This window comes from Bombus affinis, chromosome 4 (genome assembly GCF_024516045.1).
Source record: "Bombus affinis isolate iyBomAffi1 chromosome 4, iyBomAffi1.2, whole genome shotgun sequence".
NCBI classification, from domain to species: Eukaryota; Metazoa; Arthropoda; class Insecta; order Hymenoptera; family Apidae; genus Bombus; species Bombus affinis.
Window position 1 is genome coordinate 10,897,763 of NC_066347.1, and position 27,213 is coordinate 10,924,975.

A 27,213-nucleotide genomic window follows, 5' to 3' on the forward strand; every position below is an offset into this window, starting at 1 on the left:
AAGATTTGCAATCATAATCGTGACGTATCAAGGTAGATACGCAATAAAAGAAACACAAAGTTAGCTATGATAAATGTTACATGAGCATCACTGCTAAAATCTATCATGCGCAGAACATGTCAATTCTTTTCTTCGATGCTCTACAATGATCAGATACTTGATTGTGATTGTATTGTGATATATAATTGTCAATCGATCACGGAAAATTGTGAAACTATGAAAAATTCAAATTCCAGATTATTTTCCGGTCTCGATAAACCGTGTCATTCCAGATGTCATATGTATCTCAAACTATAACCTAACATATAGAATTTGTAAACATTGAAAGTACATAGAACGTGGTCGACTCTGATAAGAAAATTGTCGTGTAAAGCATTTAAGGAGTCCCTTTAGAAATGAAAATAACGAAATCCACCGTAATCCTCTTAGTCTTTGTACTAATGTTATCGATATTTGTAGCAAATGTTGCTGATTTGATCAATGTTGATAATCATATACTAGATGATACTTTGCATAACAAGGATGTGAAAAAAGGATGGTCAGAGCCAAAATTTTATGATATTGGAGAATCCTTTGACCAGCTAATGTGGTTTTTACAGGTTTATATTTTTCATAAAAATATTCGCGTACTTAGTAATTATACATAAGTAAGTTGTGTCTGCCTTTAGTTGATTTCTGAATCAGTGTTATTTACACCTTAAATCTTTTTAGATATCAGATATACATATAAGCATATTTCAAGATCCATTTAGAATAACAGAACTAAAGGAATTTTGTAACATTACTGTGAGCAGTATTAAACCTACTGTTGTTCTTGCTTCAGGTAAATTTCATTTGATATTAATGATATTCTTTTATAAAATAAATTTTATACTATTGATAAAATAATGAATGATCCAACAGGTGATCTCACAGATGCAAAAGCTAAGGATAAAATGGGATCAAAGCAAATATTGGAAGAATGGAAATATTATAAGCATGTTTTAGATGATACTGAAGTTACCAGAAAGACTTTGTGGTTAGATGTGAGAGGCAATCATGGTAGGGATAATAACATAGTATACATTTTTAAGACTAATTTTTGTTAAAAAAAATTGTGTGTTAAAATATATAATATTATTTACATTATGTTATTTAAATTTATTTCAGATAATTTCAATGTATTAAGTCTTGAATCAAAAAATAATTATTATTCAAACTATTCCATTCAAGGACAGAAGCACCCAAGATCTTATATGTATACCATAAAAGTTGGTTCAAAATATTATACATTTATTGCAATAGATGCTTGCTTAAAACCTGGCCCGAGAAGACCATTCAATTTTGTTGGCATGTTAGATGAGCATGAAATTAAAAGTATATACAATTTAGTAGATAAATCCAAGGATAATAATGCAGATTTTATAATATGGTTTGGTCATTATCCCACATCCTGCATACTATCACAAACTAATACCAGCATTAGAAATATCATAGGTAATAATTAACAAAATATATACTCTTACATCTAAACATATTGGATTATTAACTTATTTTATTATCGTTTCAATAAGTAAAATCTTGAAATTCTAATTTTAATTTGTTTGTGCAGAATGATGTATGATCCCAAACTTTTCAATGATAATACATATTATTTTAAAAGTACAATTTTTAGAGAAATTCTAAAATATACTTTCAGGCAAACATAAAGAAAGTATGGTATATCTTTGTGGACATTATCATATGCTTGGCGGAGCAGTGCCTAATATGTACACTCTACAACGAGGAGGATTTCTTGAATTAGAGTTAGCAGATTGGAAAGATAACAGAATGTAAACTATTTGTACTTTATATTCATTATAATAAGAAGCACATTCACTTATTTGTTATATTAAGTTATAAATAATTGTAATATTTGTTTATGTTTATTTTCAGGTATCGTTTAGGAGCAATTGACCATGGTCAATTTTCGTTCATTGATGTAAAACACAAAGAATGGCCTGTAGTACTAATAACTAATCCTAAACATGCTTTGTATACAATGCCCGGGAAAGAGAATATGATATCTGTTATTAAATCTACACATGTTAGGTAAATATTTTTCTACAATGAAGTGTATGTTTTTTCTTATATTTAAATATTGTATATTATTCTTGATTTTTATCGTTACACGTTCTTGTTTTTGTAGGATATTAGCATTCTCGATAGCGTTAATAAAGACTGTCGAGGTTCAGTTAGATGATGAACCTTGGTCTGAATGTGAACATGTTAAAGGACCACTCTATGTTTTGAGATGGAACGCCACAGATTATAGAGAGGGAATACATACTATTCGAGTTTAGTAAAATATGTTCATTTACTTTTTGTTATTTTTTACTTTATAACACTAAATATTAGTGATATTACATAACACTTTGTGTATTGAAAATTAATAACAAAAAAATAATCACAGGTAAGAGTTTCCGACATGGATGGAAGGGAAGCAACAGTAGTTCAACCATTTGCTCTTGATGGATCACGTTTATCATTTCGCGTTTTACCTAGACTTATACTTATGTCTAACGTCAGTAATATCGTAAGTAGCTTAATAGGTATACTACAAATTAATTTCCTGTTTGCGCAAATCTAGGTATTGATATAATCTTTTTCTTATCTAGTTCCAATTCCTCTTTGGAACAGTGTTAGTTTTATTAGTAATCCCATTGTGTGTACTTCGTTTCCTTCATATATTGTGTGAGAGTGAGTAAACCTTCATTAAATATTGCTAGAAAGTTCTTAATGTTAAGTAGAAAATTAAAATTGTAACTTTTCCCTAATTAGGGAAACAGATGCATCGACCAAGATTCAGAATACAATTTTTTTACTCATGGGTTAGAAAATTATGGATATTATCTACAGTTGATCGTCTGTTTTTTCCATTAGTATTGTATACATTATATTTAACAGTTGGTAAGCATTTAATCAACTAGCATTTATTAATTTATCATATTTGTTGAACATGCAATTTTACAAAAACGAAATATGTACTTTTAAGGTCCATGGGCTGTTGGTGAAGTAATAGAAAATCAGACAGGTGTAATTTTTGCATGGGGAACATTTATTGGAAAATCTTTCTTACCTGGTGCTTTTACTTATGCTTACGGATTTTTCCAATTATTTTCTTTTCATCTACCATTGATGCTAATTTTAGCTAATAGAGTGGATAAACGGTAAGACAAAATGTACCACTTTTTGTCACAGCTTGCGCCATATTTATACATATCGCTAAATAAGTATACACATAATGAAACAAAATTTAATTTAATGATTTTACAGGTTACAAAATATTAAACCAAATGAGAAACCATTATCTAAGATTTGTTTTGTCCTACAATATTTACCAATAATATTATTAATTATGATGCAAACGTGTATGGCTTATTTCTTCTGGCTAGCATATGGGACATTGGCTACCATATTATGTCCTTTACGCACTTGGAGTATTTTTTTTGCAATCATGTTATGGCATCAAGTAGATACAATGCCATATTCATGTCTAAGGTATGTATTATATCAAAATTTAGATATTCTAAGAAATTTAAATTACTAATCCATGAATTATTGGATTTAATAATAGTTTATTGCTAAATTTCTTTTATTATATTTTCTACTTATATTAATTATGATTTTTTGTTTATAATAAAGGTCTGCTGCAAAAGTATGGTCTCCCCTTGGTTAGTTTATAGAAAATATAACTTACCATGAAAGTGTAGTAAATTACCAGTATTAATTTTACATAGCTGGAATATTTTCACGTCCTCACATACATATTATGTAGTCAATTTATAAAAATATACATTTACATATATATGTATATTAAGGAGGCGTCTTGACGAAATGTATAGAGTTGCACATATTAGGAAGCCCTCCTCATTTTTTCCAACACCTACGTATATATGTATGTATGTCTATTTTTATTTACTTACTTCTTATATATCAAATTGAAATAGGCCAATATAAATTTATTTCTTGTCCAGTAAATATAAACTTAAAGTCATTATCATATAGTGTATATTAGAATTAGCTATGATACATTTCACAAATCTAGATTAGTGTAAAAGAATAAAAATTTTATTGCTTATTTTATCAAAAAAAATTTAAATAACTGTAATTGTTATTTATAATCGTACATTAAAATCAATAAGTTCCTTTAGAGAATGCCAAAGAATTTATCAACTGATGAAGTTCTAGCAAAGACTGTTAATATTTTTTACACATTTAATATCCGTAAATTGATTTTAATAATTTGCCTGTTCTCGAATGTTTTCAAAACAGTAATTTAAGAACATGTGTTCTGAATGACTAATTTAAATACTCCCTATCTCTTTCTTTGAAGCCTTTCAATTAATTTTAAAATAATTTCCGTTTATAACAATTATTAACGCGCTTCCATGTTGTTTTACAGAAGTATTTACATAAAATATTTTATGTAAGGGATTTAATCCAAAACAAGAAGAAAATTTAATTATTTATTTTACGCTACATATTATATTTTAGCTAAAAATTAAATTAAAAGTTTATCTATAGAAATAAGAAAAAGAAATTGCAATAACATATGATATTAAAACATAATAACATGATATTTTATATATAATATAATAAAAGAAACTGTCTGGCTTTATTTTAGAGATAAATTTTTAATAATAACTTAAACAATAACTTATAAGTATTTTTGTTTTAAAATTTAATTCATTATATATTTCTGTGTGTTAATATTGCCCAGCCAAATCTTATCCATGTAATAAGAAGCAAAATCAATTTAAAAATCTGAAGATATTATAAGTAAAATCGATAACTTTACTATTTTCATTTTATGAAAGGTATTATTTTTCCTGCGGTAAATAGCCGTAATTCTTTAATTATAAATTTCTGTAATACCTTTTTATATTTTACTCATATAATTATATTTTGTTTTGGATAGTTCAGGTAAAAAGAGAATGAAACAATGTGTGGATAATTGACATCTTTTTTAAAATACAAATCAATATTTCCTTAAAGAATAGATTTTATTGTTATTCTATATTTTTCTACAAACTATCTAACTGTTATTGTTCTCAAATATGATCTCAGAACTGTAAAAATGTGATCTCAGTAGACCAATGATTCCCAATCATTAATAATTATAAATTTCTTCCATAAATATTTTCATATTTACAATACATTTTCAATACATTTTCAGAAAACTTTAAGAATGTGATTGAAAGTTCGTTTTTAGTTATTATTCATAAATGTGTACACAATATTAATTCTCAATATAGCTACAACTTTTTAATAACTATAGTGCCTGTTTTCACATACTTTTTGGTTTTGTACAAAATGATTTTCAAAAGTTTATGAAATTAATAATTATTGGGAATCATAATTAATTCTTTATTTTATGAAGTATGAGCATTTAATGTATTTTATAAACTGCTACAAGAAAAGTAAGGAATATTATTTTCAAATAATTCATGCATAACATAAAATATATCTTTAATCACTCGACTGAGTAGTAATATAAAAAAATATGTAAAATATATACTATGAAGTTTACAACACAATAATGCATGTAAGTGTTAATAAATGTTATACATAGCTTGACTAATTTGAGAATTGTATAGTTATTGGATAGACTACAGATATTTATGCAAATTCATATTTTTATAAACGCAAAAAAAAAGCTAAGTAGAAATTTATTTCACCTACTAAATAGTGCGAGCAGTCTAATTTAGATATTTTATATATTTTTGCCTTTTTAAATTTCTCATAAATGCATAAAAATCCGCGGTCTACTTATTAATCATCTCGATTTTATTCATTTTAATTAAGTTACGACTTTAAATTAACCCAGCTATCCTAATTGTATCGCATAATTTAAGTTTCACCATTCTACGTAATGTTAATATTTGAATGCGTAATGAAGAACATATCTAATAATTCTCGAAAGTTAATAAAGGAAATAATTCGAAAATGCTTCCTTAAGATTTATTTCTTAAATGTTTTTAAACTGCTTTTAAAAAGAAATGCGCGGGAACTAATTCTGCTGAATGGAAATGCGCGATTTATTATTACTTATAATAGTTGTGTAGGTGCCTTTCCATGTAGTTTTTTGTAACTTTTCCCCAGCATAAGTACCAACAGAGCTAAGATTTCTCCCTAAAAATATGTTAGGGTTTTCCATCGTACGGTTGCCTAGGTAGCCACGGACGACGAAATATGTTTGGCGTAAACAAATTGGTTCTCGTGAGAAGCTGAATTATTTTGTGGAAATCAATCGCATATGACAGTTCTCGTTAGTACATATCGGCAATATGACATCTCTAGATTTAAGACAACAGAAACTCGAACAACAGGTACGCGAGTAATAGATTTAAATACTTCTGATGATAATTTTGAAATGTTGAATTTTCATTTAAACCACAATCATGTATTTTGTATTTGTAATACTTTAAAAGATGAAAGAATGTTATTAGAGTACATATCATGTTGTAGGAAGATAGAAATAATAAAATTATTTCTTTAGCTGGAATCTCAAATTATATTATACTATTATATATATATGTACACGCATACGTATACATACACAGAAAGTAGGTCATTTAAATATTTATAAATTTGTATATAGAGCAATTATAATATAATGGTCCTTTTATTGAAATTTGATTTGACAAGACAAAAATATTCTATCTTGCATTAAATTTGTAAAAAAACATTATCTTTATTTTATGTTTCTCACGTTTTTTTATATACATTTCTTATTGATAAATTCCAATTAAAAATTAGTATTTCAGTTTTCTAAAACATTTGATGTTATAATGATTTTATCAATTACAGAGGCAATTAATTGCACAAAAAATGAAACAAAAACGACAAAGTGGTGCTGGTGGAATGGTACAGGCATCTAACATATCAAGCACTCAGCTTACAAGTCACTCTACAAAATGGATGAATCCAAACAAAGAGCTTCGAGGTAAGTTTAATGAGCTAAGAAAGTTAATTATAATGAAATATATAATTTTTGTTTTTTTTAGGATATGATGGGCCATTACAGTTTAATATATCACAAACAAACCCAGATTTAAATACGTTTGCAGAAAATAAGGATGTGGAATCAAGAATTCATGGTATATTAATTAGATGTTTAATTTAATTTAATTGTAACTATAACAGATACATGAATGTCACATTTTTGTCATAGAAGTAAGTACAGAAGGAGGTTTTTATCAAACTATGGAAGCTGCAGATTGTGCAGATGAAGAATCGTCACCTATAGATATACACTCTCCTTCGGAATCTTTACCATGTCCTTCACCTCTTAGAGTAGCTCCATCAGATGGCGCTAGCACACTTATCAGTAGGGAGAATAATTCTTCAGTAAGTTCTCTTTTAACTAAAAAAAATGATATATCATCTAAAACATGTATCATTGATTTATCATTCAGAGTCCAGAATTAGAGGGAAACGTGGAAGGGAATATAGAGCATTTTGTATTACAACCAGCAAATAAAAAAATGCATTACAAATGTAGGATAACACGTGATAGAAAGGGTATGGACCGTGGCCTCTACCCAACTTATTTTTTACACTTAGAACGTGATTATGGGAAGAAGGTATGTGATTCTTTAGAAAATCTCTATAGAACAAATACATCTACAAAACGCAAACAATATATTTTTCATTTATAGATTTTCTTACTAGCTGGACGTAAAAGAAAAAAAAGTACAACAAGTAACTATTTAATTTCCACCGATCCTACAGACCTTTCAAGAACAGGCGAATCTTATATTGGAAAATTAAGATCAAATCTTCTGGGAACACAATTTACCATATACGATAATGGATATTCATTAATGAAAGATAATAAAAGAGACGATCGTTTTAATCCCAGGCAAGAATTAGCGGCGGTTATATACGATACTAACGTTTTAGGATTTAAAGGGCCACGTAAAATGACTGTCATTATCCCGGGAATGACATCGGATCAAAAGAGAGTTGAGATTTGTCCACGGGATGAGTCCGAAACACTTCTTGGTATATATAAACTATGATTTTAATGCAGATATTATTGAATCAATATTTTTACTCTTTATTTTTTATTTCCTCAGAACGATGGAAAACAAAAAATATGGATAACTTAATAGAATTACACAATAAGACTCCTGTATGGAATGATGACACACAATCATATGTACTTAATTTCCACGGACGCGTAACTCAAGCGTCTGTAAAAAATTTTCAAGTGGTACACGATAGTGATGGTTTGTATTTTATGCCTTTGACATAAGGAAATATTTTAAATGAAAGGATACTTGGGAAGTTTGTAATAGTCACACTTCTGTAGATTAAAGAAAATCACTTTATGATTTTGTGTTTTAGTTGATTACGTTGTTATGCAATTTGGTCGTGTGGCAGAAGATGTTTTTACAATGGACTACAGGTTTCCATTGTGCACGCTTCAAGCATTTGCCATCGCTTTAAGTAGCTTTGATAGTAAGTTAGCTTGTGAATAATATAATTCATAATTGAGCGTAAAAATGATTATACATCTATGGGCGATAAACTACATTGGTTAGAAGAATCCGCAATAGACAATCAACAGATTGTACAAGCATATCTGTAACAATAAGTATTCTATTGATATCTGATGTAAGGATAATCGGTATAAATCGTGTGTTCACTTTTCTTATATATGGATACTGTTTTTAAATGCTAAACATACATTTCACATTTGATGCATTGCGCCCAAGGATTAAGATAACAGTTATAATTGTATCGTTGTTGATCTTAATATATTGTGCTATAATGTGCATTTCGACTCGTATTGCACATGCAATGTTTTATTGTTAATACTTGTAATAATAATATTGCCTATAAACGTTCAGTGATAAATAATATACATGGTAAAGAATTATAATTTAAAAACAAACTGTACAATTTTTAATTTATATTTTATTAATTGTTTGCTCTCTTATCCAATATTTGAAATATTTTAAAATATGTTTGTGCAATCAAATGTCTGGTATTTACAAGGTTCACATTTTGGTATTATCATGATCAGGTTTTTACACAAACGATATTTTATAGCAATGATATTGATATTGATACACTGCACAATTTACTGCCTAAACAGATGATAATGAATCTTTGTATCAAAAGTATATGGAATACATATATGTCGAGTTGTTTTTATGCTATATATCTTTGCTTGAAGATATCAAGCACATTTTACACTCATGATAATAAAATAACAAAAAATTATATGAGAAGTAAGATTAAAGGTAATATTTATCTGCAATGTTTTTTAGAACTGACATTAAGGAGATAAATGATCAGTTATTTGCAAACGGATTTGTATGTAATTTATTACTTTTTCTTAGAATTGGGAATAATCTTACAAATGACAAATATGTTTTTATTTATATGAAAATATGTTGTGTATAGCTCCCAGTGCATAATATTGTATTTCACTGTGTGAAAAATTTTTGAATATCTAAGTGCACTGGTCAAAGATATTGCTATAGCAGTGTAACCACGATTTCAGTGTACGTATTATAATGGATCTGTTAGTCATTGTCTAAACATGTCATTTAAAATACATATCAAGTATTTTTATTTGATATACAACTTATTGTTCAAAAAACATGTTATCATTGACATAAAATCCCTTATATTTATAAAAATACCAAAGATATGTTGATACTTATGTATAATGTAGAATGAATTCATTAAAGCATTGATAAAAATATTTTTATGCTGTGCCTTTACATAACATTAATTGCACATTAGGGAATTGCAAAGAAAAACTTGACAATTTTTATTTCATTATGTAAATCTTCATCCATTGAATTCGACACTTATGAGCATTTTAATGATGATGTACTATTTTCATCAAATTTACAAAAGGTAAAGTTCATTATTATTTTAAAATTCTGTAAGATCATTTATTAGTGTGTTTTATGCAGCTGGGAATTAGATATATATGGTATTAAATGTTTATATATATAATAAAATAAGATAAAATAACAAAAGGTAAAGTGAGATGTAAACAAATGTAAAATTGCAACAAATTGCAACGCGAAAAACGGCATTATAGAAGTATTGGAGAAAATTTGTAACTTTATAAATTTTATACATCTTAAGTTTTGTTTGTGATAAAGTACTGCTATTTATAAAAAATGAATGTATATTTTATCAAAGAAAGGTGCTACTTAAAGCAAAATCATTTTTATCAAGATAAAGCAAAACCAATTTAAATACTATATAAGTAAACAGTATTAATATTATTTAGAATGTCAATTAGACATTTTATAAGTGTAATATTTCATATTGGACTTATTTTTTACTTCAGTAATGTTAATACCGAATAGCATTTAAGTGTATTGATAATACTTTAATTGCGTGTGAGTGTGCGTGTACACATTAAAAAGTAAAATCTGTAATTGGCTTATCATGTTTAATGTTGTGAATTAAAGTGTTCAATGAGTATTATATTTTCATCAATCTGAAAATAAATACAAATTGTAACTTCTTATGGTTTGTTTTCAGATCCATAACTTATGTAGATTTATATGAACTTTAATTTTGTATATAATAAATCATTCTTTAAAAAATGTTAAGAAATTATAATTCTTGGCACAAAAGGAGTAGAAAATGGTTGAAAGGTTTAATATTTATGACCATAACATTTATTAGTAGAGACTTTAATAGAAAAAGATCACATGAAAGTTTTACACCAATACTGAACGATAAGATTAGTGAACAAATAATTAATTTCCTTAGTTTAAATGTATAAAAAAAATTTTTTGTATTGAAATACAATGAAGGCACTTAAGGTCTAACATTCAGAGATATAAATAAAGGATATAATGTGACTATCACTTTTACGTTTATTATTTACAACATGAATACAAGTTATCAAATTTTGATTGAATATTTGTGTAATCAAAAGAAGAAATGATATACAGAAATACTATTCAAGAATCTTATTCTTGTGTCTTCCACTCTCATATTAAATATATTACTATTTTCAATATTGTTTTATCCTCATCAATATTTTTTTCTTTTCTATTTAAAAATATATCCAAACTAGAATCTTGTAAAACTAGACCTAATTTTACTTTTTATTTCTTATACCTTAATTTACCACTATAGAGGGGTGCCAAATTAATTGCATAGAATTATTGATATTCGAAGAACATTTTAAAATATGATCAAATATATTCTATATTGTATATGTTATAAAATAACCATAAATCCAAGCTTATATCATTACAAATTCAAACATAACGCAACAAGCGCAACGATTTATCATAAAATATGTAGCATTAAAATTCAATGTCAAATGAATTCAATATCGAAGTTGTAACCATGCGTATAAAACTGATAATAACCTTAAAAACCACATTAATGAATGAGCACTTTATTGCTCCTCTTGCTGTTATTGCTTCAAGCAAAGAATTACAGAAGAGGAATGTTGAACAGTGTCAAGTATCAGAATACTAACTAAGACAAATCGTTTGCAAACTTGATTTAAAGAAACAAAATATATCATTTCATATAAATGTTTTTCCATGTACATGAAACATATTTGAAGAATCTATAATATTGCAAAGCCTTCTTTACAAATGAGTCCTTTGAAAATACCAAAGACTGTTCTACAAAGTTCATTGTGAAAGCTTTAAAATTTATATCATTAAAAAACATTTCACGGATATCCTAATTATAATTATTATTCGTTTACTGATTTATTTATACAGAGTTTTGATATTTGATGTATTTACCATAGCATATTATTTTGTCAGCAATTAAAATAGTAATGGAACTTGAATTCAATATATATATAATATAATATATAGTATAATTGTATATTAACTGACAATGCATTTTTCTTAAGCATCTGTACGCTGTGATATGTTATAATTTTTAATTTCTTGGTTTAATATAAAAAATGATGTTTCAGGACGGAAATGAAATGCACAAGGTATACAATAAATGATGATTTATTGTACACATTGTTTAGTAAGCTCCATAGCATAGGAAAGAAGTGATGTCATTCAGAGATATTTATTAAAGTAACACAGAATATTATTTTTTAACAAATAATACTTTTTGATTAGAAACAGTAATTAATTTATTCTAGGAGGAGCTTACTCTATTTGTCCTAAAAGATAAATGCGGTATTTCATAGATATTTCAGTTTTCCATTTTTAATTACATTTTCTAATTTCAAATGAATTATATTTTTTATAACTTTGAAAGGCTATTGTAGAATGTACTACAAAACATTTCAAGAGTTTTAAATATTTTATATACATTTTTAATACGAATGATTAAAATTTTCAATTGTCAGCGTACTAAGCATATTTTTTGGTTTCACTTTAATATATAAATAGAATTATTAAAGATTTGCAATTTCTAGTAATTAAATTGACATTGACCTCTTCTATGATATACGAACAATTTTTTAATTAACTTTTGGTAACTATAATTTAAGATGTAAAAGTTCATAAAATCAGAAGAGCATTCCACTAATTCTCATGTATTTAAAAGCATTCATTTCCAGAATATAGAAGTTATTATAAAAATCAGAGTTAAAAATATAAGTATTGCAGATCAGCAAGAAATTATGCTCAAGGGTATTAAAAATATACAAATATATCGCATAGAATCGATAATATACCATAAATTGCTGTGTATTCAATCTAATTATTTAATTTAGTACACATCATAGGCCATATATATATGTTGAAAATGGTACTACATTATCTTGTTAGATGATTTTATACATTTTACATGTCGTTATAAAAATTTATATAATAATGATTAAACCCTAAACTTTTAATACTGTTCTGTAGAAAAAAATTGCATTAAAAAATTTCGATTTGATGTTTTTTCAGGCCTATCTATAACTACATGTAATACAAAATTCATATTTTGTATATACCCCTTTATGGAAATTATTATTTTTATCACTTGAATATTTTTGTTGTAAATTTTTATTCTCTTCAGTTTTTTTTTATGTGGAATGTCATTTTTTTGTAATAGTATAAAATAAACTTATTTCTAAATACTTTCTTAGGTTTAAATACTTTTCATATCAGTCCATTCTTACTGTTTCATGTGATTTTCCTGACAATAAAGTTTATAAAAATGTCAGATCCAAAAATTTCTCTTATAGCTACACACAGCATGTTACTGGTATATTATTAACCCTGTAAGTGGAATACACACATCGTGCATATACTCTCTTGTTGACATACAATTCCATTTTATATTTAACAACATTTTTATAAAAAATGATTTTTATATATCTACACATGTAACAGGGATTATCTCATGCTGCAAATATAGCAATCCATATTCATTATATTTTTGTATTTTCGCAATATATGGAAATCATTCAAATTAAAATATAAGGACTCTATAAATAATTACTGAAAAGCTAAAAATTTGGAGGGATAATTTTTGGTTTTAAATATCTCAATATTTTAAAAAAAGCAATTTAGATAAAAGAAGGTTAACATGAAACATTATATTCTAAATAGTTTTTCAACAGATCATTTGATAAAAAAATTTGTACACCAAATTGTCATAAAGATATTTCATTTTTAAATTTGTTGTTTTCTTTATAAACATAAACAGTCTCAAAAAGGTTAGGAGTATGATATAAATTCAATTTCTTCTATTTTTTATTATTCTTGAAAATCTAATAATACTGAATTTTATCATCTTCCCTCCAAGGTCATAACTTAAAACATCTTTTATACAAGTTGCAGTATGAATACAGATTAAATTACGAATATTATTTAAAAACGCATACTTTGATTATGGATACCCCTTATAATTTTATGTATATCCTCGTTTTATATCTCCTTGAATATTCTTTGCGGTTGGCCTGACAAATCTAGGTGCTGGTATGCGTGATGGTGGTCTAGGAATAGCACTCATAAGATTTGAAGGTCTATTGCCTGTGTTCCAATTTGTTGGTTGTCGCAGTCTCGTTTTATTTTCAACTTTCATAACTGGTTTATTAGAAGCCTGTATGATAGTGTAACATTTAACAAGTAATCTTAAAAATTATTCGTAAACAAAGTTTATATACATAAAACAAACAAAAAACTTACTTCAACTTTTTTTACCATTTCTACTTCATTCTGTTGTTTCAATACAGTTTCTGTAGATAGATCTTAAAAAGATACATTAGTAAGTACTTCTTATATAGTCGAAACAATTAAAATTATATGAAGATTGTTAAATACACTATTGTAACTTACCATCAGTATTTATTGACTGACTAGATCTTGTAGGGCTTAATATTGGAGAGCTTGTTTTAACATTGAAGTCAATACTTAATGGTGAATCACTGTCGCAATTATCAATACCATTCTTTAGTATAGGAGAAGACAAATCTTTTTTTACACCAACCCAAGCACTTTCTGAAACTCGCCTATTTAATCCAGATGTTGCATCTTGTTTCAAACCTAAAATATAAGGAATATAAACATATTGTTTTTTATATAACATAATATATTTTTAATATCATAATATAAATATTACTAACTTTCTTCTTGCATCCGTACTATCTGATGCAGTTGTTCAATATTCATTGGCTGTGTTGTATATGAATTGTGGCTACTATCCGAACATGTACTAAGTCTATCATCTAAATCAGGTGCACTATGAGCGCTATGTGTACTTTCAATACTTTCTGTAGATCCTGCAGCACCTAATACATGAAGTTCCCCAACGCCTGTGTTCAATTCTAAAAGGCGTTGTTCAGAACCACTTCTCATTTTTCCGACAGAATATAATTTGTTTGCTAGAGTTTTTTCAACATCTCTTACAATGTTTGGTTGCGAACCTTTCATGTATCCATAGTTAGACACATTTGTACCTGTTATGTTAACAGTTTTCAACGAATTGGATACAAGATTCGGATTAGACTTTTGAAGAAACTGTGGCAATTTTGAAAACATCCGCGGTACATGTTGCTTCCGCTTCTGTAATTTTGAAATTGGTTTTACGAATGTAGCGTCCGCGTTATCAAATGATTCTGCATTTTCCATGTCAGTTTTGCCACCATGATTACTACTCTTTTTTGTGAATGTATAATATTTCTTTTCTGGCGAATTTTTAATACAAGCTCCTGCCTCGTCTGCTATTTCGGCATGAGGTTTAATTTTGTTAATTGGTGATTCCTTCTTATATGTATTATATCTATTTTCTATAGGAATATCATTCTTGACATTCTGGCTCAAAGCCTCATTGATTTCCTTCTTAGTTTTCCCAATTTGGTGTTCTTTAATTACATGATTGTAGGTACAATCCAGTCTATGATCTCCACTTTTGTGTATTTCCGATAATAATTCTTTCCTCAATGTCGGCGCTTTAAAATTTGAATTTAAAGCTGTGTTGTATACTCGAGATGATTCTAAAGGCTTAGGCTTGGTAATCGTTCTATACGTGAAATTTAACATGTCTATACTTTTGGGAGTTGACTGGTTACAAAGAGGAATAGGCAACTTAAATATAGGGTTGAAAGCATCATCATGAAGTGTAAAAGAAGAATCTATAGAAGGTATGGAAGGTTCATTATCTTTCAATACATCATGAACTATATCTTTTTGCAAATCGTATACTTGATCTTTATCACATTGCATATCATTTTTACCAGTTGAAATTATACCATTGATTACTTTTTCAGTATCTGCTGTACAATATGTAGTATCTAAAATATGCGAATTTTCTGCTTTTTGAAAAACCGAAGGATATGTAGTGTTTAAATTGCATAATTCTTTTCTCTCACTATTTTCTGATTGTAATATTTGTGTATTAGTATCATCTTTATTTACATATGTGGAAGACAACTTAGTTATACTAAATCTATCTTTATCTGAACTTGATAACACAACCATTGCAGAAGCTTCATCAGCATTATAAGTTTCATTTAATTCTCTTCCAATGTCATCAGATTTATTTGTAAAAGTCTTATTCGTTGTGCTCAGGCAGTAGCTTTTGTTATTGTCTGCTTCATTACTTTTTAAGAAAGTTTCATTGACATTTGAATCTTTAATATCTTCACACTTGTAAATTTCTTGACTGCACAACTGAGTTATATTTAAAGATTCCTCATCTCTGTTACATTCTGTATTATGTAATGAATCATCTCTAGGTAATGAAGTGATAGATGAATAAAAAATAGAAGGTTGTGAAACGTTCATCAGTGGATCACTAAGGCCAGGTTCCATTAAATTAATAAATGAGTCAATTCCCTTTGATTGAGACATATTTAAGAATACTTCCATGCTTCCTTGGCCTGATGTTACAGGCTCATCAGGAAGAAAATTAATATTTGTATTAGGTGTCATTTTTAACATAGGAGGCACAGCTTCTTCTTTGTTTGTAGTAGATATGTCTGAATATTTGCTTAACTACATATGAAAAAGAAATATACTTAAATTTAAACTTACACTTTGAGTATATATACTATACATATATTATATAAATATAAATAAACTTACATCTTCCTCTATATTTGAAAAATTTGAAGTTTTCCATGTATTTGACACAGGTGAAGATAAAGATTCCAAAATAGATTCAAAAGTAGTTCTACTAGACCGTTTCTTCGATCTCGTAAATGTTCTTGTGTCAATAGATTTTTTATTAGCTAAATAAAAAATATATAAATTAAACATATAAAATAAATATATTGTAAAAAAATAATGACTGACATTTTCAATACCTGAAAAAGTTAATTCTGGTTCAGTTTTTAACCAGGTGTACAAATCATGGACAGTGGATTCCATTTTATATTCTGATGGTATGTACAACCTAACAAAAGATATAATTCATAATCATTAGCTATTCCTTCAACAGAAGCTTACATAGACAAATATAGAATCTACCAAATGATTCATTAAACTAAAATACGTATTCTTGCATACATTATGAAATATATGCTTTTTAAATTCTTATAAACTTATTCTTATAAGCTTATAAGCTTGTTATATTTTTAGTAATAAAAATAAAAAAAATATAAGCTTAAAGAGCATTTCTATAAAACATCAGCGAATTTTTTTATTAATTTTAAAAAAAGATTTTTAATGTATGATAATAACAAAGTATGATAATCTTATAAGAAAATGACAATTCTTTTGAAATTTAAACAGTAGTTAAAACAATTCAACTATTGTAAACATTCGACATAATTACAAATTATTTTAAAACTACTTACCAGCCATCACTATCATCAAAATCCAAAACAGACACATCAATAATTTCAGCTTCATCAATAAGGCTCGTATCGTTTGTATACTGCTGCCGCACAATTTCTGTATCCACTTTCCTTTCTGACATGTTTTGCTCAGATTACGATATTAAAAGTTCCGATGAACACATATTTTACCGTTAAAGTGCCTTTTCCCGTTCAGCTCGATGACGTGGTAGATATATAAAAATAGTGTCACGTTTTGCCAAGTCATTTACAAAATTCCTCGGTATTCGGCACCGTTTACAGTTCAAAAGTATATATATTAAAATGAATTGAACCCTTGACAAACATAACCACAGATAGGACAATAGGAACTTTTATTCGGGACTTTCAATTTGTTTTCAAGAAGAATCAGCGCAGACCACGGTACAAAAGAAATTCATAGAAGGTTCGTTTTATTGCATTTTCTTTCAACTTCCTTTGACTTTCCTTTTATAGATATCACTTTACTGTGGTTTAATATCTCTTTCACAATCTGTTTTTTCCAAGCTTCATTTGTCCAATAGAGTCTCATCAAATCTAGGGAATAATGAGTAATAACCTTTAGTTTTTACTTCAGAACATGCCTTTAAAGAACAGATTGTAAATTTAATTACCGGTAGAGAGTAACAATTTTCTTGCACTAATTATACATATAGTTAAGTAGTTTTTTATTTTTCTCTCAGAATTCTTTGATACATGGTTTTAAAAATGTTATCCTAGGCTATGTAGAAAATAGCGCTTTAAGAGGTTTAATTATATATTAGTGATATTTGTGATATTAGCAAAAAGAAGATTAAATAATAACAGAAAAACAATAAAAATGTTAATAATCTTGTAGAAAATATTTTTTAACGTTCAATTTCTTTCTTTCATGTGTAGTATCTTATCTTTTAAACTGATATCATTTTAAACCAAGTTTGTTATATATGTATTTCCTACCTGGTTATATAAAATATAGAGTATAAGGTGTCCAAATTTCTCCAATCGAAGTCAATTCGACTTCAGAGTTTGTTAGGATCAAAATTTATTAGAATATCTTATAAATATAAATACAGAAAAGATATTAGATATCGTAATATCGTAAATGTTTTTGCATATTTCATTTTGTAAATTAATATTAAATGATTGAATGTAATTAACGTAACTAATAAAATTTAGTTATTACAATAAATTATTTGATTATTTTGCAAGTTCGTATGTTCATTAATAATTGAACGTAGATATTATACATATTATATTAGACAGTACTGCAAATGCATTTAATAATTATCGTTTGTAATAAATAGTTCCAAATAAAACTAGCAAAGTGAAAAATGATTGACATGCATTACATATGTTTAGTTTAATGTAGATGTAACCTAACTTTTTTCATGATTGTTTATTGTCGTGTTTATCTGTGGTAATAAGTGTAATTATATTAAGAAACAACTGATTTTGTGCATAAGATAAAGACGTAAGTTTTAAATGTTACTTTTGAATGATCAAAATTCTTTAAGTTTCGTTAATCTTATAATATAATATTTTGTTTCTAGCGAAAAAGTTAGAAGAAGTTAAACAGCAATATTTTTTAAAAACGACAAATTAGATTAACTATATAATCTAAAATGTACATTTAAGGTACAATATCTACCTTAACTTTGTTAAACGAGCTTTAAATAAATCTTCACACTATTAAAAATTTATCCATAACGAAATTTATTATTTTAATGATGAATATTAACTCAGATAACAATGAACCAGTAGAAAAAAGAATTAAATCTAATGATATAGAAAATGATTCATTCAGTGTTTTAGAGGATGAAAGTAACACAGATAAACATTCTGAATGTCAAAAAATGGTGGATTTAATAGATAATGAAGATGAAAGTACTTTGCTATCAAATAAAGATGATGATGATGATGATAGTTTATTTCCATTTCCTCCTGACAATGATGTTTCAGACATGTTGGAAGGAGTAAAATATCATGGATCATTTCCTACAATTACAGATCGATATTTTACGGCTTATTATAAATTAGATGTACAAAGTCCCGCAGATGACATTTGTATTTTAATGCATAGTAACCGAATTTGCATGCTTACTCTTGCTCCGAGTCATGCAATTCTTCAAGATGATAAACATATAATAAAAGTAGACTTCAAAGTTAGCAATAAATTAGATAGAGTTCAGAATAAAGTTTCTGGTAAAAGTAAACATGGTGCTCAACCTTTACAAATGAATTCTAATATTTGCATAATTACTTGTTCAAACAAAAAAACGTATGTTATAAAATGTTGTATAATTGGCAAATTGGTAGAAGTAAATGAAGCACTAATACAAAATCCTAAGCTCTTGTTGGAACCTCCACATAGAGCAGGTTACTTAGCTATAATACTGCCAAATATAAAACTTTTAGACAAAATGAAGGAATCTTTATTAACTCAAGAACAATATGACTTGAAGATGCTAGAGCGAGGAAGCACTACAAATCACTTGGAAATATCAGAAATATGCACATCAAATACTTTATTAAAAAATGACCTAAAAATAATAAATAAGAAAATTTAATTACTTACTATCGTGAAAACCAAATTACATTATATAATCTTATTTCCAATTGATTTCATTCGGTTAAATAATATTATATCATTTCATTTAAACGTTCAATATGTACTATATACATAAAAACATTTACTTATATTTTTGTCTATTATAATCAATATTTCAGAACAGTAGTTCCAGTAACTGTTTTAACTATCTACACTGCTGTAATCTTTGGTGTACCTTTCAGTTCATAAATTTGGAATAGTATTAAATAAAAATTATTTTTATTTAAATTAATCCAACGAGTTGAATTGTCAATGATACTAAAGACACCTTGGTAAAGATTGTAATTAATAATTGTTTTATGGCACCTAACATATAATTAAAACTATGTAATTCTCTAATTTACTGGAACCAGCCAGTTATTTACCTCGTGCCTTCTGTCTATTACATATAATTTGCCTCTGTAGTATCTCAGTTCATATATTTAATAATCATTTATAATAGCGATGCAACTACTGTTGCTTTTCTTTGATAAAAGTAAATTCGTTTTCTGATTTTTGCACGATATCGTCATCTTTTTTACATTTAGTATCTTTTATGAGATTCCCTAAAATAATTCCTGCAAAGAGAATCATTCCTATCCTGTGATTAGAGATGAATTTTTTGGCACAGTCTGCAGGATTGTTGATATTCAAACTATAAATCTAAAAAGATATGTACATTGAATATTTCTTTAGATTATAACTTTTCCTTATATACTTGTTTCAAAATTATATAATGCATACCTGATTAACAAGATGTGTACCAACTAATCCTACTGCTGTGTAATATGGCCAAGTCTGTGCAGTTAATATACCTGATGCAAGTAACCCTGTTATCATAATTGTGCTGAATCCAGATAAATAAAGTTTAGTCTTATTTCCGAACTTTAAAGCTGTTGATTTTATGCCTACTATAACATCATCCACTTTATCCTATAATTAAAAAGTAGAGAATATATGAAAGCACATTAAAGTAAATTATGGCAGTAAATTATGTAACATATTAAATTAAATATATTAGAAAGTTGAAATTTACCTGATGTGCATATATAGTATCATATAAAAGTGTCCAACAAATTCCAGCAGTATAAAGTGGCAAGCATACAGACCAATTACATGAACCATGCACTGCAGACCAACCCAAAAGAGCACCCCAGTTAAAAGTCATACCAAGGATCAATTGTGGCCAATATGTTACTCTTTTCATAACTGGATATACTATTACTAAGACTGTAACAAAAAGTTTAATGATTTAAAGATATTTACTTTAACAGCATTTCTAAATTTTAATTAATAATTTTCTGAGAAAGACTAGTAAACTGTAATCATGAAACACAATCTTTTTTGTATCCTCTATTACTGATAAGATTATCTCCAGTTACTTCTCTCTATATATATATGTAATAAATTATAATAAAGATAATGCTTTGAAAATTGAAAATGATTTGTCATTAATTAATTGATAAAATTAAGAAATACTGTTTTATATAAACTGTTTAAAAGTAGTACCTAGTGAGCTTGCACCCAATATAATACTATAAAGATTTAGTTGCAACAATATAAGCAATCCCAAAGTTAATTGGCTTCCAAGGAAAATCAATGATTGTAGGGGTGAAATTTCCCTAGTAACCAATGGTCTATCTTTTGTTCTGGCTACCTAGCATTAAAATGTCCTCATAATATCTTATCTTAAAATATTTGTCAAAACAATATTACCATTCCATCAATATCTTGATCCCACATATCATTTATGATGCATCCTGCTCCACGCATGATGAATGCACCCATTCCAAAAAGAGATAAAAGTTGAAGGTCTGGTAAGGCACCTGGTGCTGCTGCCATGGCTATACTCCAACCACATGGCCAAAATAATAACCAAGATCCTAGATTTATAAGTTACTGATAATTATTTATATAAATTACATTCATTTTATATTACGATTGTAATAATAATTTTTAACTAACTTCTTTCTTACCTATTGGTCTATCCAATCTTATGAGTTTCAGGTATGGTTTTATTTTAGGTGGAGAATTATTTACTAATTTTTCAAATGTGAGTTTTTGTTTTGACTGAACATTTGCTGCTTTAACAAATTCTGTTGTTTCATCACCTATATTTGATAAGATCTTAATTGACTTTAATTTCTTTTGCTTTGGTGTTTTATCATTTTCATAATTATGTTTATCATACATGCAAGACATAGTATGAACCGTATTGCAAGAGTACAAGTAGTTTACAACACATTTTCTTTGATTAAATTGCAGGTAAAATTTTAAACATTTCCCACGTCCAAATAATTGTTGATACAATCGCATCATTATCATAGTTTCGTGTTTTATTAGTTGTAAATAATATTTAGGAATCTGACATAACCTCAATTTCCTTTAATTCACGTCATGTTGTGGTTAAATATAAATTACTGCAAATACTAATCGTACATTTTGCTTAGTAATGTTATTAAGTATATCTTTTAAGTCATCTTGATAACAAACCTTGTGGTATTTTTTACATTACATAAGAAATACAATAAAACGTGCTATAAAACTGAATCGTCATACTTTACAACTGAACTACATGGATATAATCTTGCGTAACATATACTTCGCATGTGCACAATACGCAATCGCTTAGTATATTTCGATACGCCGATACTTACGATACATTGTACTGCGAATACGATAAATACATGGTAAAGTAACATTTCAATTATTCTGATTCGAATCTGCTGACACATTCAAAAAGATCCTGTTTAATTGTATATAATATTTTCTTAATTTAAGTAAGTATAAATTAAGTAAATAATAATTAGATAATATAGAAATATACTAAATAAAAATATACTTAAATATTGTGTTATATAGAAATAACAAAGAGATAAAGACGTCATAATTCTATTTCATTAAAACGTATTTCATAAAAATATTGAAATTTATATACGCATACGTATGTCATACACGTATGTCATAACATATGATCATAAATAAATTAAAAAAAATAGAATTTTTTTATACATATATAATACTATATTATATATTAATATATACGATAATAATATTATCAATTATATATATACATTAATCAATTAATATTTCACAAATGCTTTTGATGTTAGTTGTAAATGTTAGGATTATGATAGATAGATAGATAAATCTTTAGCGAATATGTGGGTGGAGGAGAGATCCTGCTTCTCCCCCTGCATTTCTCTTTCTTTCATAAAATATAACTTAGCCTAATCTAACTATCTTAAAATCCTAACATATCTACGCCGCAAACGTTAATTTCATAAACACGTTAATCTCATGGACGTAGAAATATAGTGACCGAGTAGTAACTGAGGGGAGTTGAAGCGACTTCAGCGGGAGAGAGGCGTAACATTTGTGACATTTGTGATCGTAAGCATGGATATGTTCATGAGTAGAAGTAAATCAGAAAATTGGTTAGGACAACGTCAACACCTCAACGGTACTACCAGATAGAGCCACTATGGTTCATATACCCAATTACTTACAAATCCCGCTCTCCGGAAGTGACTTCACATGCTACACCAGCCAATGAAATTTGTACTGAGTCCCTGTATTTCTATGTCATAATTAATTCATCAAAATAACGATTAGATAAACAGGTCTCGACACTCATCAGGGAAAACCTAGAAAATTGAGCCATGTTTAGGCATGAAAAATCGACATGAAAAGTCAGCAAAGTCTGTATTTTTGCGAGATAGACAGAGATGGCTGGAATATCTCTGTCTCTATCTGAGATACTTACAACATGTCACGCATGCGCAGAACGAAAACCTTCTTCTATGTTGATTTCTTACAACTAGTCACGGCTTAATTTTCGAACAATTTTCCCTAGGCTCCAGTATATGGGTGTCGAGACTTGTTTATATATTCATGATTCAAATCTATTTATCTTGTATCATCTACATCCTGTGTTAGTAGAATGATAGGATAATTAAATTGATATACATATATTCTAGTATATAGTATACATATCAATGATTTTTCTCGATTCAATTTTCTGATGGTTTTCCCTAGCAGGTGTTGAGACCTGCTTACAGGACTGTGATATTTTTATTTATTTTAACGAAATAAAAAAGATTTTTAATCTCATGCATTTAAAAAAAAAAAGACAATAACTGTACTATTTTTTCGATTTTCCCCGATTGAGTTCTTCTTGTAATAGTAAAATAAAGCTTCCTAAAAAAAAAAAAAAAAAAAAAAAAAGGATTGTAATGAAATAGTCAAAATTGGAAAAAGTCGTTAAACTGTATAACCGAAAACCTTGTTCTTGAAAAACCCCCATAAAATCTCCATGTTAATATTCGTAGGACGATAGATGAGTATAGCTACTTACTACGTGTAACGTGTAACTGATTACGATTACTGGTGTTATTTTATGTTCAAGATACTTTCAGGAGGACTGCGGCTATTTAAAATGTCTGCAAAGCAGAAATTCGAAGTTTTATTTATTTTGGGTGGTCCTGGTGCGGGTAAGGGAACATTGTGCAGGTACATCACTAAAAAATATGGTTATGTCCATTTGTCAGCTGGAGATTTGTTAAGAGAGGAACGTATGAAACCGAATTCAAAGTACGGAGAACTTATCGAAAATTATATCAAAGATGGAAAAATTGTGCCAGTCGCAATTACTTGCAGTCTTCTAGATAATGCCATGCAGACCAGTAATAGTCCGCATAAAAGGTTCCTGATTGATGGTTTTCCAAGAAACCAGGACAATATTGATGGTTGGAATGAGGTACAAAGATAACAATAAATATCTTGTTTAAATAATGAAAGATTCTATACGAGGACGAAATTGTATAATGCTTACCTTCTTTTTATAATACCTTTTATTTAATTTAGGCAATGTCAGAAAAATGTGTAATAAAAGGAGTATTGTTCTGTGAATGTAGTAAAGAAGTATGTACCCAGAGATGTTTAAAACGTGGTGCAGCAGGAAGTGGAAGGTCTGATGACAATGAGGAAGTTTTAATCAAAAGACATGAAACTTACATCATACATACATTGCCTATAATTGAGTATTTTGAGAAGCAAAACTTTGTATACAAAGTTAATAGTATGCAATCACCAGATGAAGTATTCGAAGATGCTAAAGAGGTTCTATCTAAAATTGGATGGTTATGAATTAGTAGGGAATGTTAATTGATCTCAGTGAGATCAAGTTATAATCCATTTGCATTTAATGCTATTTCATAAAAGAAAAAAAATGTACATATATATATATATATATGTATTGTAAGAAAATTTAATTCATACTAGTGCAATATATTATATTTATACCGTTTTTAATTATATGTTAGGAATACTAATTTGCTTTGGTTTCAATATATACCTTTAGTATTTTTTAGTTTCTTAGTACAGGTAGCATAATGATCCATATGCATACTTTTTTGACATTACAGCAATTTTCTACAAGAATCTATAAATATTTTATTGCGATTTTTATTATTATCTATATGGGAGAGCATTTGTAATACATTTGATATTGTTTAAAATGCTTGTACTGTTCTCATTTGAATGAAATGTATTATACTATATAAAATATATTTTTGCTGCAAACTTGTTTTTTACTAGATCTTTGTTTATAAATCTGATGCTTCAATTACACTTTCATAATTGAACATTATAATCGAAAATATTGATTTTATATTACATAGCATTCATAAAAAAATATTATCAAGAGTTTAATTGATATTGAATTGATTGTTTTTTGAAAGTACGATATCTTTTTCATCACTTTTCAATAATCATTCTTGTTATAATTTATAATCTCTTGGAGGATATTTATATATGTATATGTATATCATTACATAGATGGTTATCATTAAGATCAATGATCAGTCTTTTCATGGTTATATATTCCATTTTTAAAATAAGATAGATACGTGATCGTACATATCGAAAGATTCTTTTAAAATTTTAACAATTTAGTTTAAATATTGAGCTCCTTTAGAGAGGCAACCAAATGTACGTTTGAGTATAATTTTGCTATACTACAGGCGATAATGATTTCGTATTTTTATTTTTTAAATACGTAAAACAACTATTATTTACTTAAACAAATATAATTATTTAGATAAAATATCAAATATTTAGAAAATTTAGGTAAAAAACTTAAGTGATTATTAGAATTCTCCAAAAAGAATGCATTTTATTGAAAAAGAGTAAGAAAGAATAAATTCACAATGCAATTATTTGAATTATTGTAATATAGATATAAAAGATTTTGTAGGAAGAGAAAAATTTATTTGCAAATCCTGCATTTATCGACAACCATTTTCGAAATATTTTTAGAATATATAATAAACACACATAATATACAATAAATGTTCATAGAATGAAGCATATTACTAATGAAAATGTGAACAATATTAATTGACAATGACGTATTCGTTCCGAGGTCACGTATTAGCCTATGAATCATTGAACTCTCAAGATATTGGATATTGTGTAGCACAGTGTACACAGATCATCTCGTAATTCAGTTCTTGTTGAAAAGAGGATGATTTCTTGTCCTAAAATAGATTGAAAATCTATTCGAATAAAAATATCTTTATTAGAATATTTCTAAAAAAAATTATTCTTGAACATAAAACTTTCATAAATAACATTCTACCAAATACATTTCATCACCACTTTAACTATAGCTTTCATAGAGCAGGATAAAAATGTTATTCAATAATAATAATAGTTCTTATCGAAATTATGTAATTTTACTGAATGTATAACATATGTTTTACTTAAATAAGTAGAATTTCTATTTATGTGACTTTTTCTTTATGACAAATGATTTTTGTTACGTTAATCTTCGATCATGAATTCTGAATAAGAAAAGAGAAACTGAGCAGATGAAGTTTAAAATCTAAGGACTGGAACCCGAATCGGCTGCACGTGTGTTCGATTTCGAAATACTTTCCATACAAAAGAACTTCATTCGACGTCTTCAAGTTTTTTTCTGGATGAAGAATAATCTCCCGTTAAAACTATGAAGTTCACATTACGTAATCTCTTATGCTTTTGACCTAAAGACTAATTAAGTTTTAGATATATTGTTAAGATTTTTATTAAATAAATACATATTTAAATATATATATATCTTTTAAACTATTATTATCTATACAATATAAACGTGCACAAAATTTATTTATACGTTTATTTATATAGACATTCACATTTTATTTTTATCTCAATAAGATTGCATTAATATTAGGATGAAAAAGAAAAAGGATGGAAAAGTTTTCTACGCGGAAAAGATCGTTTATAAAATGGGAGACAAAAGGCAAAGTAGAAGTTGAAATTGTGCATTGAAAGAGCATGTTTTAACGTGCCTTCACCAACGAAAGATTGACCCGTTTTCGACTTTCTCATCGAG

The 27,213-nt window shown here is 27.4% G+C and overlaps 6 protein-coding genes across 9 annotated transcripts; 4 read left to right on the top strand and 2 right to left on the bottom strand.

Annotated features, from left to right (window-relative positions):
• Nucleotides 1-88: 88 nt before the first annotated feature.
• Nucleotides 89-5,602, top strand: LOC126915664 (transmembrane protein 62-like). 2 transcript variants are annotated; one of them, XR_007710287.1, is made up of 14 exons: nucleotides 89-599; nucleotides 712-823; nucleotides 904-1,041; nucleotides 1,150-1,476; nucleotides 1,679-1,811; nucleotides 1,915-2,070; nucleotides 2,168-2,315; nucleotides 2,432-2,554; nucleotides 2,637-2,718; nucleotides 2,800-2,928; nucleotides 3,014-3,188; nucleotides 3,295-3,519; nucleotides 3,664-3,916; nucleotides 4,424-5,602. XR_007710287.1 is itself a non-coding variant. In XM_050720533.1 (13 exons), the coding sequence occupies exons 1-13, from the start codon at nucleotides 396-398 to the stop codon at nucleotides 3,695-3,697; spliced, it is 1,986 nt and encodes a 661-aa protein (XP_050576490.1). In that variant the 5' UTR covers nucleotides 89-395; the 3' UTR covers nucleotides 3,698-4,377. The 2 variants fall into 2 exon arrangements, 1 of the variants encoding a protein (XP_050576490.1); XM_050720533.1 differs by lacking the exon at nucleotides 4,424-5,602 and having other exon boundaries at nucleotides 3,664-4,377.
• Nucleotides 5,603-6,082: 480 nt separating this feature from the next.
• LOC126915665 (protein king tubby) lies at nucleotides 6,083-10,528 on the top strand. Of its 2 annotated transcripts, none has more exons than XM_050720534.1 (8): nucleotides 6,083-6,350; nucleotides 6,832-6,967; nucleotides 7,029-7,121; nucleotides 7,196-7,371; nucleotides 7,440-7,607; nucleotides 7,683-8,028; nucleotides 8,103-8,255; nucleotides 8,374-10,528. In XM_050720534.1, the coding sequence occupies exons 1-8, from the start codon at nucleotides 6,309-6,311 to the stop codon at nucleotides 8,505-8,507; spliced, it is 1,248 nt and encodes a 415-aa protein (XP_050576491.1). In that variant the 5' UTR covers nucleotides 6,083-6,308; the 3' UTR covers nucleotides 8,508-10,528. The 2 variants fall into 2 exon arrangements, with proteins under 2 accessions (XP_050576491.1, XP_050576492.1); XM_050720535.1 differs by having other exon boundaries at nucleotides 7,199-7,371.
• A 332-nt stretch (nucleotides 10,529-10,860) lies between these two features.
• LOC126915661 (uncharacterized) lies at nucleotides 10,861-17,702 on the bottom strand. Its single transcript, XM_050720526.1, has 7 exons — nucleotides 17,231-17,702; nucleotides 16,739-16,827; nucleotides 16,518-16,663; nucleotides 14,558-16,427; nucleotides 14,271-14,477; nucleotides 14,121-14,182; nucleotides 10,861-14,034 (listed from the first exon to the last, which is right to left on the bottom strand). Exons 1-7 carry the CDS (start codon nucleotides 17,350-17,352, stop codon nucleotides 13,843-13,845), a joined length of 2,688 nt encoding a protein of 895 aa, XP_050576483.1. The 5' UTR covers nucleotides 17,353-17,702; the 3' UTR covers nucleotides 10,861-13,842.
• Nucleotides 17,703-18,006: 304 nt separating this feature from the next.
• On the top strand, nucleotides 18,007-20,070 carry LOC126915670 (protein Abitram). The gene is made up of 2 exons (XM_050720540.1): nucleotides 18,007-18,701; nucleotides 18,781-20,070. The coding sequence occupies exon 2, from the start codon at nucleotides 18,955-18,957 to the stop codon at nucleotides 19,795-19,797; it is 843 nt and encodes a 280-aa protein (XP_050576497.1). The 5' UTR covers nucleotides 18,007-18,701; nucleotides 18,781-18,954; the 3' UTR covers nucleotides 19,798-20,070.
• Nucleotides 19,739-22,456, bottom strand: LOC126915666 (4-hydroxybenzoate polyprenyltransferase, mitochondrial). Its single transcript, XM_050720536.1, has 7 exons — nucleotides 22,311-22,456; nucleotides 21,794-22,246; nucleotides 21,534-21,700; nucleotides 21,327-21,474; nucleotides 20,854-21,047; nucleotides 20,562-20,750; nucleotides 19,739-20,480 (listed from the first exon to the last, which is right to left on the bottom strand). Exons 2-7 carry the CDS (start codon nucleotides 22,140-22,142, stop codon nucleotides 20,289-20,291), a joined length of 1,239 nt encoding a protein of 412 aa, XP_050576493.1. The 5' UTR covers nucleotides 22,143-22,246; nucleotides 22,311-22,456; the 3' UTR covers nucleotides 19,739-20,288.
• Nucleotides 22,449-25,400, top strand: LOC126915671 (UMP-CMP kinase). 2 transcript variants are annotated; one of them, XM_050720542.1, is made up of 3 exons: nucleotides 22,449-22,597; nucleotides 24,226-24,576; nucleotides 24,684-25,400. In XM_050720542.1, exons 2-3 carry the CDS (start codon nucleotides 24,256-24,258, stop codon nucleotides 24,963-24,965), a joined length of 603 nt encoding a protein of 200 aa, XP_050576499.1. In that variant the 5' UTR covers nucleotides 22,449-22,597; nucleotides 24,226-24,255; the 3' UTR covers nucleotides 24,966-25,400. The 2 variants fall into 2 exon arrangements, with proteins under 2 accessions (XP_050576499.1, XP_050576498.1); XM_050720541.1 differs by lacking the exon at nucleotides 22,449-22,597 and having other exon boundaries at nucleotides 22,900-24,576.
• Nucleotides 25,401-27,213: the final 1,813 nt, after the last annotated feature.

Excerpts from the sequence above, each read along its gene's own strand:
- LOC126915665 (XM_050720534.1), top strand. The coding sequence starts at position 6,309 with ATGACATCTCTAGATTTAAGACAACAGAAACTCGAACAACAG. Across the intron at positions 7,122-7,195 it reads TGTGGAATCAAGAATTCATG|AAGTAAGTACAGAAGGAGGT; the intron begins GTATATTAATTA and ends TTTTTGTCATAG. Across the intron at positions 8,256-8,373 it reads AGTGGTACACGATAGTGATG|TTGATTACGTTGTTATGCAA; the intron begins GTTTGTATTTTA and ends TTTGTGTTTTAG.
- LOC126915666 (XM_050720536.1), bottom strand. The coding sequence starts at position 22,142 with ATGATAATGATGCGATTGTATCAACAATTATTTGGACGTGGGAAATGT. Across the intron at positions 21,701-21,793 it reads AAGATTGGATAGACCAATAG|GATCTTGGTTATTATTTTGG; the intron begins GTAAGAAAGAAG and ends TTATAAATCTAG. Across the intron at positions 20,481-20,561 it reads GTACACATCTTGTTAATCAG|ATTTATAGTTTGAATATCAA; the intron begins GTATGCATTATA and ends ATATCTTTTTAG.
- LOC126915664 (XM_050720533.1), top strand. The coding sequence starts at position 396 with ATGAAAATAACGAAATCCACCGTAATCCTCTTAGTCTTTGTACTAATG. Across the intron at positions 1,812-1,914 it reads GATTGGAAAGATAACAGAAT|GTATCGTTTAGGAGCAATTG; the intron begins GTAAACTATTTG and ends GTTTATTTTCAG. Across the intron at positions 2,719-2,799 it reads CCTTCATATATTGTGTGAGA|GGAAACAGATGCATCGACCA; the intron begins GTGAGTAAACCT and ends TTCCCTAATTAG.
- LOC126915670 (XM_050720540.1), top strand. The coding sequence starts at position 18,955 with ATGATGAATATTAACTCAGATAACAATGAACCAGTAGAAAAAAGAATT.
- LOC126915671 (XM_050720541.1), top strand. The coding sequence starts at position 24,217 with ATGTTCAAGATACTTTCAGGAGGACTGCGGCTATTTAAAATGTCTGCA. Across the intron at positions 24,577-24,683 it reads ATATTGATGGTTGGAATGAG|GCAATGTCAGAAAAATGTGT; the intron begins GTACAAAGATAA and ends TATTTAATTTAG.
- LOC126915661 (XM_050720526.1), bottom strand. The coding sequence starts at position 17,352 with ATGTCAGAAAGGAAAGTGGATACAGAAATTGTGCGGCAGCAGTATACA. Across the intron at positions 16,428-16,517 it reads TTTCAAATATAGAGGAAGAT|TTAAGCAAATATTCAGACAT; the intron begins GTAAGTTTATTT and ends TTTCATATGTAG. Across the intron at positions 14,183-14,270 it reads TCAGTCAATAAATACTGATG|ATCTATCTACAGAAACTGTA; the intron begins GTAAGTTACAAT and ends TATCTTTTTAAG.